This window comes from Diorhabda sublineata, chromosome 2, assembly GCF_026230105.1.
Source record: "Diorhabda sublineata isolate icDioSubl1.1 chromosome 2, icDioSubl1.1, whole genome shotgun sequence".
Lineage (NCBI taxonomy): Eukaryota > Metazoa > Arthropoda > Insecta > Coleoptera > Chrysomelidae > Diorhabda > Diorhabda sublineata.
The window spans coordinates 20,719,439-20,735,446 of NC_079475.1; the positions used below are offsets into that span (position 1 = coordinate 20,719,439).

Sequence of the window (16,008 nt, forward strand, 5' to 3'; positions counted from 1 at the left end):
TTAAAGCTTTTCTCTTCTTTCTGGGTGATTGTTAATGTCTTGGAGTTGTGTAGTGAAGATAATCAAATAAATCTAATTAACTTTTGATTAGTGCGATAAAGTCTCCTTATTCTTTTCAGATTCAATTTAAAAATTTGAGGGATATAACCATCATTAGTATTCACAATATTATTTACACTTTTTCAAATAAAGCACCTCATATTTTATTGGATATATTTTTGAGTCAGCTTGACTTCCCCATTACAATAATATAGGGTTGTGATGTGTTATACTTCAAAACTTATAACCAATTATTCATAAAAATCGTAACAAGTTCAATACCCTGTAGAATGTAAGAGAAATTCAAAAATTAAGATCTGTTGCGGTCAAAGCAATCGAATAATAGTAAAAATGATTTATTTTGTTAATAATCATTAAATCCGATACATGGTGAATGAAAATACTAATACAATATTTTCTCGGCTTTTCTAAATGAATCACCCTTTATTTTATGTGAATATATATATATATATATATATATATATATATATATATATATATATATATATATATATATATATATATATATATAGTAGATTTAAGTGATTATCGAACTTTGTTTATAGTGCTACATCTTCATCATCCTCGATCCTCAGACTATAAGTATATCATTTAGAAAGGTCATCAAGATGCCCAGATCTTACACGTCTTGATTTATTTCTAAGGTATTATTTAAAATCGTAGGATTTCAGTTGATGTAGATCAAATTAGATACGAAGTTAATAAAATTAGTCCGTTATGTGCTTGCTTATTGTCAATAAACCGGTGAATAGCATTTAATGGTATTTAATTTAGTCGAAAAAGTATTAGTCATTTTAATATTGCAGTTTTTTTATTAATTATTCTCTAAAGAAATTAAATTACTATATTAAATGGCCTGTAAATGAAGTATCATAAGAAAAGACCCATATTTCAATTTCAGGATTTTTATCTATGAGAAATTTTGAGAAAAATAAGGAATTGGTTCCAGCCGCGCTATGTACATAAAGTTTCAAAAAATCACACCTTTTATATGTTCCAAAAAATATTTCGACATGATGTTTACCTTTAATTGAAAAATTATTTAATGAGCAACATTTTTCAACTACAAAATTGTTTTAGGTATTGGCTCAGATATCGGTGGTTCCATCCGCATGCCTTCATTCTTCAATGGAATTTTCGGTCACAAACCATCTCCATTTGTTGTGTCGAACCATGGTCAATATCCAGAACCAGTAACTGAGGAACAAGATAGATTTTTAGGCATCGGTCCTATGTGTCGTAGAGCGGAAGATCTTCTTCCGATATTGAAAGTTTTGACTGCTTCCCATAAGGAGAAATTAAAATTAGACGAACCAGTGGATGTGACAAAATTAAAATGGTACTACCAGGATAATGACAGTGGTTCCTTTATGGTTTCATCTGTCGTGCCCGAAATCAAACAACTGTTTACTAAAGTTTGTAAGCATTTGGATAAAGCCTACGGTGTTAAAGCAACCAAGGTATGTCTTATTTTAAATATTCATAACACTCAATTTGGCATTAACCTTTAAAATTATCGTTCGATAATAAATATATTTTTCCAAGTTTATGCATTTTGACACTGATTTGAAGGACGTAAGTAAAAATTACCAAAAAGGTAATCTCATCTATGAAAACAGTGGACTTCTGCATGGAATACTCACACAATAAACTCAAATTTTGATGTCAACTCAAAATTGATGGAATAATTGGTTTATGATGCTATATAAACCAGTGAAGGCTGCCATAAATTTTATGTGAAAAGAATTTAATTAACTTCTGAGAAGGAATTCTGCAGGAATAAGAAATCTTACATACTCCAAGGGATGTAAGTATATTTACTAGTCTCTGGTGAATATTACTTACATCCTTTTTAGGGTATATAAATTTTACTGCTGTACTCACTTACTTTCTTTTCCGCAACCTCTTCTACCATAGGTTTAGAGGTGATATTCCTTCTCCATTTAATTCTTTAAATTTTTTGCTTCTTGTTCAGCTCGTCTCCAGTTCAGTACTATTTTTACTATTTACTATTTCTCCATTCCCTTTACTCCTGGACCTGCTTTTTCTCTTCTTTTTGGTTTGTTTCGTTTTCCCATATGACTTTAACTATTCTGTCCTCCTTCATTCCAACTATATTTCCAAACCATCTTTATTGTTGTTGTTTGATTTTTTTCACTGCACTCACCACGTTTAATTCGCATCTATTTATGTCGTTCCTTGTTTTATCGAGCCTCTTAACCCCTTCTCAGTATCTTCATTTCGCAAGTTGTTATTTTTTTGCTTCAGTTTGTTGGTTAGAACCCAGGTTTCGCAACCATAGATCAGCATTGGTCATGATTCGTAGATTTTTGTTCGTTTTGTTATTCATTTTTTGTCGAAGTATGTTCTGTACAGGGCTACATATGTAGATATTGTCTTATTTACATTATTGACTACCTCTTAATCAAATCTTCCATCTGGTTTTACGATTGTCCCAAGATACTTGAGTCTGTTAAGGATCTTCTTTTCTAATTCATGTATTTCCAAAGGTACTTCCTCTGGTTTGTCCGTATTGCTCCTCTTCATAACTCCACTTATGTATTTTATTTTGGAGCTTTTCTTTTGCGTTAGGGAATATTAGTAGGTCGTCCGCTTACAGTTCGTTTATGTAGTTGGCTCTCAGTCTGTTGTATCCTTTGCGTGTTTTCTTTTCTTCTTTGTTCACTTCTTTTGCTATTCCGTCCATGACTAGAAGAAACAATAACGGGTTTGAAACGACTTCTTGTCTCACTCCTCTCGAAGGTACAAAACTACTCGTCTTCTTCCCGCTAACTCGTACCACATTCTCTGTTTCCTTATATATATTTTCAACTTTGTTTATCAATTGTTCACTAACTTTTCTATTCCTCGTTACTTCCCATATATTTTCTCTGTTTATATTATCGAAGGCTTTCTCTAAATCAACTGTCGCAACATAAATCCCATTGTCTGTATCTGTTAATTTTTCTGTTATTTGCCTAAAAGTGATGATATTAATATGTTTGTTTAAATAATTTTTTCTACTATCTTACTCGCAACCAAAATTTTCAACCTCTAAATGACCATTTCCCTCACAGAGAGGAAAATTTTTTTACTCTCTGGAGACAAAATGTTTTCCTCATTGGCTGTTTGGAAAAAAGATATAAGGAAGATTTCATTTGAAAATATTTTATTATTCTTCAATTATAAGAATTCAAATTAAAAATTGATTTAAATTAATTATGCAATTCGATGGATGAATTCTTGGAAATTATTCCTCCCGAAATGTAACTTTCAATTGATATACTAATAATTTTAACTTGAAGAATATTCATTGATGATGAAGTGGTTAGTTTTAATAAAGGAAGACTATTGACTTAGTTATGACCTTAATTATTCACTTGGCACACGATTTTTACAAATTTCATGTTAAGGTGTAGTAGAAAAAACTATATACGTGCCTCAAGAGGAAAATGCGCTTTCTCCCTAGGATCCCTAGGATAATAATCAAACTATCCAAGGAGAGAAACGCATTATTTTTCTCTCTTGGTATGTAAATAGCTATTCCCATTAATAGATGCCACGAGGGTTGCTACTTAAGTTTTGATATAGACAAATGAAAACAAATATTTATAATTGGATATGGCTTCATTATTTTTCAAAATATTCTACATCCTAAACTCCTTCGATCTTATTCCGTCTATTCGAACTTTCCCTTCACGTTTTCATTTCTTTTGTTATCTCTGTTATTTAAATAAAACGGCATGGTGGATGGAAGAGTTCAACAGTGGCTGAAAAATATGTGGAAGAATCCGTTGAGAGCAAAAATAAAATAGCAAGAATTATACAAGGGGGTGAAACTTTTATACAAGTGTTAAACCAAAACCACATTTTCCAGCATTACTGAAAATAAAGGAGTACATCCAGTAATTCCTACAATAAAGATTTCAGGTAACAGTAGTTGCACCATTACTGTTAACATTCAAAAATTAGAATAAAAGTTTAGTTATTGATGTTAATTGATTTTTCATTTCTAAAAATTTCAAACGATATTTGGAGACTTTAAGAGTACTGTAAAGTACAAGGATACCGTAAAGTATGAAATAAATGTGTTTTTTTGGAACATTACCCTACACTTGGCCCATTTTCATGATCTTCAACTCCATTGTAAAACAAAAACCCTCACTTTTCATATTTTTTTTGTTTTCTTCAACATAATTCAAATAATATTTGATTGAAATTGTTCATTTGTGCTACCTTGACGTTACGTTGATCTTTCATTTTTCAAAACAAAACGCACATTTCTGTACAATTTACATAAAAGCATAACTCTTCGTGCAAGGGATAAAAAAGCAAACAAAATTTTGTTTTTCCATAGTGCACCTAGAGTGTACCTTCAAAAAAAGATAATGAAAATATTTATTCCGAATAAAAAGTGCAAAATATGTTTTTCGTGATCTGGGCCCTGGGGAAAGTTTTAGCGGTAAACTTTTCCTCGGGAACGGAGCGGGCCTATAGACCACATACAAACAATATCAATTTTTCGCACTATTTATTTCCAAAAGTTTTTCCTTATATAATAATAATAATAATTTATTTAAATGTAAGTCAATATATCATCAGTTCATCAAAAAGGTGTCAGCTTCTAGTATAAATTTTATTATTATCTACATATTAATTTACAATCCGAGCGCGTACGTAAACCTTATTTTATCATATTTTATCTTCATTTTCATGGTATCTTTTGATCTGAATAACCAACCAAAATCATTTGTTTTATCACTTTCACTTATTTTATACTAATATATTCCGTTGGCCTAAACAATATGCATATGACTAGGAAAATTTGGAAGCGGTTAGATAAAGAGATTACAAAAATGAGATAATAAATATTAGAATGTAGATATTAACAAATTGTTTTCTTTTAAATATTTTGTATATTCAGGTGATAACGAGACTAAATCGAGTTATAATATGTTGAGGCCAATATTATAGGGTAATATTCACAATTTTCATGATAACTTGTAGAAAAGCTTCATTCAGATCTCAAAGAAGTTAATGTTCAACATAGAGCAGTGGCGATGTGTGGTGAAAAATTTTTGGCATTCCAAAATGTTTCCAAAAAATACAATGTGGGCCATATGTATGGAAAAAATTTGAGCATTCTTATGTACTATGGGAAGAAAACCTGAAACAGGTCGATTTTTTCCAAATTTGTAAAATTTTGATAATGTCTCTATCACAAAACTTATACTCATAATGTCGCAAAATATTTACTTTACAATTAAATTAAATGTTCAAAATGACCACCATTCATTTCTTGACAATAACCGTGGCGATTTTGGAATTCTCGTACAACATTAATTTAGTTTACTTTAGATTTTAAATAACCTCATAAGAAGTAATCGATAGGAGTCAAATTGGGGGATCTAGCGGACAATTCGATCGTTCCACGTCTTCCAATCAACCTATTCGGAAAAACCTCTTTAAATAACTTCTAACTGTACGTGCAAAACGTAGTGGAGCTCCATCTTGTTGGTAGTAAATAGATCAATTGATCTCATTTGTATTATTAACAGCAGCAAAAAGTCTTTGTAATGTAGGCAATAAGAAGTCAATTAAAAAAATCTAGATGAACCTCACTATTAACTGTGCCCACAAAAAAAGGGCCAATAATTTTATTGTTAATGATACCAGACCAAACGTTCACTTTCAGGATATTGAGTGTGAGCCTCACACATCCACTAAGGATTTTCTCTGCTCCAATATCTACAATTCTGTTCGTTAACCCTTCTGTTTAAATGAAACGTCGCTTCATCAGAAAAAACTATTTTATGACCTTCAAATCTGCGTTCATTCTGTCCATCATCAATTCACAGAATTCTTTCCTTCTATCAAAATCATCTTAGTTTAACTCCTGAAATAACTGAACTTTGCAAGGGCGGTATTTTACTTTATGCAAATTTCTAATATTCAACCCTTTCCTGTTTGTCCCAAATATTTTATTATATCCGCTTCTATGTTGTCTCCTCTTTTTCCTATTTTGATTTTCCCTATTGTTAAGTTACAACAAACAACGTTTTATTAAACTAAAAATACTTTATTTTCACAAGAGGGCATTACATGTGCCCTCCGGTATAAAATTCCCAGTGCTGATATGGCCACCCGTACGGTTACTTTCCGCGAATGCAGAGGATTTTGATGTTTTGCTCCTGGGTTCTCTGCAGCCCTGTAACGGCAATTTTATCTATTGACAAAATGAGCTTCGTCGGAGATCAGAATATTGTTGAAACTCTGAAAGCGTCCCAACATTATTCCAACAAAATCTAGTCTTAAAATTAAATCATGTGACTGTAATTTCTGCATAAGTTGAATTTTATAAGGATATAATTTCAGATCGACATAATACGTCGCAAAGATAATCTGGATACCACAAGTTCGGCTGATCGCTTGCGAGTCGATGAACCAGGATTAAATTCAACTGAAGCTCCAACTTGTTGAATTGTGTCTTCAATTTTTGTTGATCTTGGGCGTCCCGTAGGCTTCTGATTGAGAGTCGAACCAGTAGCTTCGAACTTTCTAACCCACGATCGAATCACACGTTCCCTCGGACACTGATTTATGTTATGTAATCCAAACTCACGTCGAAACAAACGCCGAACAATTGCGCACGCATCGCCATTTTTGTAATAATGTTTAGTGCAAAATACACGTTGCGCTCTGGTGAAGTGATCTATCGCGACTAAATTTCCGAGAACCAAGCTACTCATCCCCACCACCCGCGCAGCACCCTCTCATAACGTTCAAACGCAAGAGAGTTTGTAAAATCGTAAGCCTTTCTGGCCCATCCTGTACTTGACTATCTTACTCACATAATCAAGAAAAATAATTTGGGTTAGAAATAATTTACATACAAAAGTAAAACAGAAGTAGTTGAATAGTAAATGTCACTTCAAAACCTGCTTTACAAATTGTTGAAAAAGTCATCATAAAAAATCACTGGTACCAGGAAGGATTAGTTTCTTAATACGTGAGAATAAACTAACTTTTGACCATTCAATGTCCGTGTAAGACGTTTTGTACTTTAAAATATTAGGTACATCTTTAACACTTATCATTTTCACTTCTGAGACTTTTATCTCAATCAAAATAATACCTAGTCGCTAATTCAGTTTTGCAGTGAAATAAAATCATTATGTGACAGCTCATTTACTCACAGTGGCTTCTTAGTTTTTTTAATGTTAATTTAATATATTCGCGGGTAATTTGTGCCCTCAAGCAATGGCTTTTAATGCGTGGTATTATTTTAATATGAGCTCTCATATCATTTTCAATAGTTTCGACAACAGTATAATTCTGCTCACTGTTTATGTTTGGCAAGACAATTCTTCTAGTTTACGATACAACGTATCTATCCAGCGATAAATAGTTAAACTAGTATCCTGATACTAACAGTACAATTAAAGAGATTTTCTCATTTTTTTACCTATGACACCATTTGATAGGAGGTGCGATGTGTTTTGTTCCTAAATTAGATTATTATTTTGAAATCAGACTAACTTTGATTTTGTTAATTTTGGCCGTAAATTACGTAAGATTCGCCTGTATGCGATGGTCAGATCAAATCGTTGCTTTACTGATACACTTTTTCCAACCAAAACAAAAACAACCCTGATGGAAATGAAGGCTACGACTGTACTGATTTGTTCGAAGTAATGATAGGCACAGTATTCGTTCTATTGAAAACCTTTTAAACGCGACATTACACCTACCCTCATTTGAAATTTTTGCAGGGTTAATTTCTAGCCACTAGAGAGTTGTAGAAGCAAGTAAAACTAAGGCCCTCCGCACACGGGTCGACTCATTTGCAATTTTAGTTTGCAGCTTGACTGCACAACGGGCAATCGGAGTTGTGCAACCTGTTTGCTACTGGAGTCCGCACACAGGAGGGTTATGTATGCAACAGTTGGCAACAGAGCCCGGACGAGTGAAATTATATTTCTATAATTTTACTTTATGTAATGCTAGTTTTTGAAAATGCATTCTAGCAATGGTGAGTTTGAGGAAGAAATGATAGATTACTATCAGTAATCGTTTTTTATAATAACTAGGAAGGTGGTAGGTGTACAACACTCATCCTTCTCCACTTCTCCAACAAAAGAAATATTGATTGATGACATTGATTACTCATTTTTAATAATATGGGCCTTCCGTAGTCTTCCATTGTACGGCAAGCAACTACGCGACTAAGATTGCAGGCGATTTACGTTGCCAACTGTATTTGAGTTGACGACTGGCAGTGAAACACAGAAAAGGTTGCGCGCGACTCCCGTTGACAACTCGAATTGCAAATGAGTCGACCCGTGTGCGGAGTTGTACAGCAATCGCTTTAATAATTACGTAAAAAATAAAAAAATCTGTCGGTTTAGATCCTCACATTTTGTTCATGAAAATATATAAACTGTTTTAATAAGAAATCTGAAAAGGTCTACGAGCAATATATTGTTTCCGCAATGAAATATACTTGTAGAGCACAAAATAAACCGTAGAAAGGATTATAGTAATGCAACTAGGTATTGACGGTATGGATTTCGAAAAAGACGAAGTACCAACAAGATGGATTTTTGATAAGAGATGAATAGCAAAATATAGAGACTAATAGATCGAAATAATAAATGTATAACAGTTTTCTCTGTTTTCAGGTAAATTTCAAAAGATTTGCGAAAAGTGGTGCAATGTGGTTCGCTAACATGAAATCTCCGAATGGACCTTCGTTCAGACAACAACTCGCTAACTTGAATGGTACTGTCAACCCGTGGATGGAATTGGTAAAGTGGGTTTTGGGCTTATCAGAGCATACATTCATTGGTATAATGACATGTTTGGCAGAAAAGGGAGGTTGTAAATATGGAGATGAAAAATATGAGTATTTAGTTCAGGTAAGAATAATAAAATATTAATGACCTACAATTTTTCAAATTTTGTAAGAACTGATATCAGAAAATAGAAAGAAAAGGATTTCCTGAGTATTTCTGGAATTTTAATGAAAATTATACTTAATTGTTTTTTTAGTATACATCTCATGACTATACCTACACTCATTCTATCTAACTTGCGTTTCGATAGCCAATTTATAGTCCTCGGGAAACAAAATCAAAAAATTTTTGACAACTGTGAAAATTCACTTCTAAATGTTCATCTATTGTGTGGAAACTGGATACCTATATTCTAAATAACATACTAAACTTTAGATGACATAATCGAGACCAATTCTCTCCCCAGACCGGGATGAGGAAAATTTTTAATGGGTCTGAAGCTCATTCTTGGTGTGTGTAACTAATATATCTATGAGAAGAATTAAACTTGGTTTGAATAATCCGACTACCGTACTTGACAAATGCCGAACCATTAAGATCCTCGTATCTGCATACAAACCACTTCTAAGAGTAACTCACTTATGACGCGGCCTGTAATATAACAGTTCGTGGGAAGCAATCTTAATCCTTCAAGTCCAGAAAAATCATCGCCGGATTCTTTACTAAAATCAGATCGGAAAGGAACAGAATTCGCTGGTCTAGTATGAACTAATATGATTTGTTTCAAAGTTTTCATACTGTAGCTCTGTTTGGTAAGCACATCGGAAGACATCATCGTTTTACCTTCTTTGTTTCATTGTAGATCACTATGAGCATTTTTCCTATTGCCCAAAGAACACAATTTTTGACCACGTGTCCATATTAACTCAAGCTGTTTTAGGTCGATTCAGAAAGATAGAATAAAAAGAGTATTTTAGTCGGCTGGGACTACAAAAGTTAATAATTATATTTTTATGAATATAAAATATATAGAAATAAATAGAAATAGTCACCTGGTAACTTAGTATTGGTAAACAAGGCAATAAATGTCAAGTAAATTTACACAGCTAAAAAATTGCAAAAATATTTTAAAGAAAGTATATTCGACAGATGGATTTATGGTGAAAATAGAAAACTTTTTTGAAAAATATCTGTAAACACACTAGATAGAACAGGAAGACTGATAGATGTTCTAAAATTTATTAATGGATAATATTAATAAAAGAATCATGAATTTCAAAATAACGAGACGTGATATAAAACATTTTATTTTGATATTATGTATATTTAGTATCACCTTTAATATATACCCCTCATCTATCCATACATCGCTCCATGTGATCTTCCATTGTTCGAAACAGAGCAGAAAGTCGTTTTCTGTCAGTTCCTTCAAGATGCACGTCGCTTTTTCTTTCACAGCTTCAACAAGGTCCAATTTTGTTCCTTTTAATGCAAATGTAATTCGACACACATTATTTCCTTTTCTAATAAATTTGAGACATTTTCAATCGCATTCAAGTGTCAATATAAATTTTTTTTGCGAGCTTCTTGTTGTTCAAATGTGAGAATAATTTTACGCACCAGTTTTACACATACTTTTCCCCTATTAAAATTTTCATGTAAAATTTGTCACATAAATTCTTTATCAATTCCTAAGATTCAGCAAGAACACGAATACTTAGCCGATAGACAAATCGAACAAGATTTGACTTTTTCGATATTTTCATTGGTTTTTGACGTGAAAGGGTCACCCAAACGTGAATAATCCTAAACATCTTCTCGGCCATCTTGAAAACGTTGCCGTTTTAAAGTTGCCATTTCTAAGTTTTTGGTGTGGTCATAATTTTTTTATTTTCAATCAGTTCTACTGTTTCCAGTTGGTTAAGACTTACTGAACAAAATAGTGAAAAAATACAAAACTGATTAAATTGAAGCCCTAGAACAAACTTAATAATATATGTTATGTTCATTATTGTGTCTATCAATATTAATTAAAACGATAATCACTGTTCATATTATCAGTAATTTGTTTTCCAGGAACGAAATAATCTTCGGCGAGAGCTACTTGAGCTTCTTGGTAATGATGGAGTATTCCTGTATCCGACTCATCCTACTGCAGCTCCATACCACAACGAGCCGTTAGTTAAACCCTTCAATTTTTCGTATACAGCTGTGATAAATATTCTGGGCTTACCTGCCACACACTGTCCAATGGGTCTAGACAAAAATGGTTTGCCCATTGGTATACAGGTAATAGCAGCAGAGAATAACGATCGATTGTGTTTAGCAGTAGCTAGAGAAATTGAAAAAGCATTTGGTGGCTGGATACCTCCAGCTATTAAAGCTTAAATTACTCAAAATAGAGCACGGAAAGAAGTCGGAGTTATTTTCTTCTTTGTTATAATTGTATAACAAATAAATTTGTTGGTAAAATTATCAACTAGTTGCTTTATTTTGAACTCTGACATTTTTTCTTTTTATGCCTAAGTATTCGAAAATTTATAAAAAAATTAACGCAAAAGATTGTACTGTGCTTTTCCATATTTTATATAAACTTTTATAACTACGAAATTATTTTTCAAAAACTATATATTTACAATACACATATACTATTATATTTATGATTATTTTTGTTATTAAAATATAGATGTAATTTTTTATACATGTTAAAGCCTAATATCGATATATTTGTACATTTTTGATTGTTTGACGTAACAAATTGTTTAAATTCAAAACAATTTCAATATTTTTTGGGAACCATTGCAGTTTTGGTATATATGCTAAACGAGTAGAAACTTTTTGTTATCAGAATATTTCTGAGTATCACCAAAAAAAGACAGTGAATTATTTTATTAAAAACAAAGTTAAAAGGTAACAGGAGTCTCTTTCAAAGTAGTGCTCTTTTCGATAATGTTTTATCCCAATATAAATATTAGCTTGGTAGCGTTCTTCCAAAGTTTTTTCTGAAATTGCTTAAATTTTTTCTATCTCTGCGATTTTGCTGTATAATATGGAAAGACAAGTAGATTTTTAGCGACCTACAATTCGCAAACCAAAACAACTTTGAACACGGGGCGTTGTCATGTTGAAGAAGAAAGATGTTGAACAATTTTTCAGGTGTACGTCATTGCACATCCTTTCACAAACGTTCTAGTACCCAAAAGTCTGTTTGAATTAACAATTTTGGCTATCTTTTTCAAATTGTCATCTGTTTTTGATTTGAAGTGATGTCCCGACCGTTCCTCATCCTTAAATGACCCATTTCGACTTTTAAATCACTCAAACCACTCACTATAAACTGATTTTAACATTTCAAAAACTTTGCCACCTTCTTCCAATGTGAAACAATCTTAATGTGTTGTTCAATACCCCTATTCTGAGACAACAACTCCAACTAGAAATAGTTTTAAATTGGTTACTACTTACCCAAGCATATAAGGGTATGAGACATACTAGTTGAAATGAACGCGTCATAACTGTTGTTGCTATCAAAAATAATTCATTGTATTTTGTTGAACAAACCTCGTATATCATATTCGCCAAAAGAGTAAATAATCGTTAGTTCATTTTTCTTGGAACAATTAGTATAATAAATTCATATATTAGCAAATTATTTTACTCTTCAAAAGCAACAATTGCAATTTCACTTGTGTCTTAAAAATATCAAAGATTGTTGAGTAGCAATACATATAACCTCTCAAAAATGAACCAAACGGTATTGGAAAATATTTTGGGTAATATTCTGTATCAATATAAAATCGTCAGCAGTATTAATTATAATCTACCAGTTTAATTGCAATGCGATGGATTATAATAAAACTCAACTGTTATACTGAATTATCTTTCCTTTTCTTCATCTTCTGAATATAGTTTTTATCAGTATATCTCAGCTTATAGAGCAGGGGTGACCAAGACGTCGGCCGCGAAGAATAGGATGGTCAGTTTTTGGTATATGAATATATTCGACAGTAAATTTTTATTTTGTAATTTTTTTATGAAAAATTGGATAATTTACAATTTTTTCTTGTTATCAAACATAAATACATAAACATGTACGTTATGTTAATTTAGCTTTGCCATTGGTACAGCGCATTCGATTTTTTTATATGGAGTAGACCATGGATCTCAAAAGTTTGGCTACCCCTGTTACAGAGCATTAACCTTAAAGATAATCAGCAAATGCAAGCTCGAGCCAAAGATAAATCCGCAACTACATTCTGGTAGAGAGGAGTGTTCCATAAAATTTTTTCCAATATATTATTATGGTCGTTATTGGAAACATTGGAACTATCGGTAACAGTAACAATTTTATTTCCTTCAAAAAAGTGTATAAAAACATGCAATGTTGCTAACTGTGTCAAATTAAAAGCTTCAATTAGGTATTATCGAATGATTTGAAATATACATACATCACAGAAATGATATATTTGAACTATAATCATATTAATTAGTTTCCGCTGTCGGAAAGGAATGTATCCTTTATAGATAAAAAAAAAACAATATTTAGAGAAAATACGCCTTTTCCAATATTTAAAATAATTTATAAAACATACACTATGTCTTTCTATCATGGTAATATTGAATTTTGATGATAACTTGGTCAAGTCTGATTGCTACTATTTAGTTTATGCTCTATTAAAAGATCTGTCATCAGCATAAATATAGAAAAATCAATTGAAATTTACTAGTTTTGAAAATGGTGCTGTGAATATAGATTATAAATAATAATTTCACAACAGAAAATGTTATTGTAAACTGAAATGGGAAAATCTCTACTGTACTATTCACGGTTTGGTTCTAATACCACAAAATACTTATTTATACTCATACTATATACCCACAGTCTTTCCAAATAAAAATGGAATCGTATTTATTACGAACGAATTTTCATGAATGGTTTCAAAAATTTACAGTTGCATCATATATTGGACAAGAACTAGCATCAGTTTTATTAAGATTTGTAGAACCGTTAAAATTAGTTTATAATAATTACGAGACATGTATAGGATTTGATAGTGTCATTGTTATCGAGAGACTAGCTGCCTTCTATTTACACTCAAGCGAACTGAGACACTCAGTTATGTATCTTATACTTATACATTATCTAAGTGTCGTGATTCATAATTATTATTGGTAAGCCAACTGTTAGTTACTCGCAGCGTAAGAAACGACATAAATAAAATAATATTATGTATAAGATTATTCACATCACTAACTGTTTGCTGTCATTCAGTATTGTGTACTTAATTTCATATTTTGATGACAAAATCTGACTATGTCATGTCTTCAACATCACTTTCAATCTGAGTTCAAAAATCTCACTAAAGCACACGGTCTCAAGCTTATGCAAATTGCTGGTAAAAACTCAGTTAGGCTTCACTTGTAAGATGAAAAGGAAGGTGCATTGAACTGAGTTATGTAGTCACAAATGAGAATAATCTGAGTTTCGATGTAAATAGAAAGCAGCTTTATTCTCTAATATAATAAGTTTTTATTCTTTGGCATTTGATTTTAAGATATAATGAAGGGCTATTGCTTGAGAGTTTTGACAACAGAACTTCTCATCAACATCGTCCGATATTCTAAGAAATCATCGATTCCGATCAAGTTTATCTTAGGGTACTGTCTAGCACAGTTTACAACATGATACAATTCCGCATCTAAAATCTGAGACCTAATTCCAAAGCATTCACTGCACGTTTTTGGGTTTGGAATTTACAAAATTATTACCCAGTCATTGATATCATTAATTAAAATTCATCTACAAATTCTCTTTTCTTGTTCTCTATTGCAGCTTTATTTTATTATCGACCTTTTAATTTAATGTTAAAAATAAATGTTGTATTATCTGATGTTTCCTTGCGGCTAAAATTTTCTTCAAATGTATACCAACCATTTTGGGTCAAATTAATTCATCAAACTTCAATAAACTTATATCACTTTCAATTTCTATTATTGTATTGTTGAGCCATTTTATCAAAAGAATTCTTCATTCTAGTTTTGACAAAAATGAATTGGTAGATAGGGTGTAAAAAATAAGTAAAGCAACTTTAAGAAGTAACAAGCCTATGTGCCTGTGAATTGGGAAGAAACAATTTTTTTGGATAAAAAATATCTTCTCAGGGCTATATACCCCTAAACTTTTTTATGTTGAGTACAACATAATTGCTCTTAATCCACATGTCTCAATGAGTACTTGTTTCTAGAAACTCAATCCCAAGGTGTAGAATTGTTTATAATTAATGGAAACTGACTGTTATTTTTGAGTAACCATCACAGTGTGTTTCATACTTTTTTAATGACCAATATGATCACATTTATGTATTTTTAGAAATATTTGTATCTACATACCAGTTAAACTAGTAAATAGTACACTCCTTGTATTTATACAAACATTTATGTGAGAACTTGAGATTGTGCATTATTTTTTTATAATTGTTAAATATTTTATAATAAAATGGGCTTCTTGTTGTATTTCTGAGTTTAATTTTGGTTGCCTTTGCAAAATAAATTAATATCCTTATCTTGTCCTGTACAATAATGAATACATTTAGTGCTATCCTTATCCTTGTAAATATTTTCTCATCTATTTATACTCTCTTTGGTTCCTTTTTTTAATAATCCTAGATAGTTAGGTAGAAATCTACCAAAATATAATATAGGAAACAAGAATCCCACAATTAGAGGGAATTTAATGGAAAAAAAATTATCAAATTGTTATAATTGGCGTTTCTGTAGAAAAAACAGTAAACCTATGCCAGATTAGCAACCAGTTAATCAAACCTTACCAAAACAAGTTTCTCCAGAGTTTTGAAAAATCATTCTAAACCCGGACAGTAAACAGAGAAGTCAAACATCTAATAATCACAGTGTTGAAAGAAATCGCAATATGCTTCAAACACAATTTTTGAACAATATACCAGGGTATAACCAAATCAATTCGAAGAATAAGAATAACTAAAGCTGGTTCTTGTTTAGACTTATTTTCACTACATTGTTTTAATACAGACACACAAAGTAACATAAACAAGTCTCTACCGCCAGTGAACTGCAGCAAACATCATCTTCAGAAATAAGAGCTACTCAAAGAAACCATCTTCTTGCCACATACTCA

General features: G+C 31.7%; 1 protein-coding gene across 1 annotated transcript in view; it reads left to right on the forward strand.

Moving 5' to 3' along the window:
* LOC130452719 (fatty-acid amide hydrolase 2) overlaps positions 1 to 15,368 on the forward strand; it is a 63,135-nt gene extending 47,767 nt beyond the window's left edge. The window contains exons 4-6 of the mRNA XM_056792133.1: positions 1,141 to 1,520; positions 8,742 to 8,978; positions 10,932 to 15,368. Of these exons, the coding sequence (XP_056648111.1) occupies positions 1,141 to 1,520; positions 8,742 to 8,978; positions 10,932 to 11,243 (929 nt within the window). The 3' untranslated portion in view covers positions 11,244 to 15,368. The remainder of the gene's footprint in view (positions 1 to 1,140; positions 1,521 to 8,741; positions 8,979 to 10,931) is intronic.
* Positions 15,369 to 16,008: the final 640 nt, after the last annotated feature.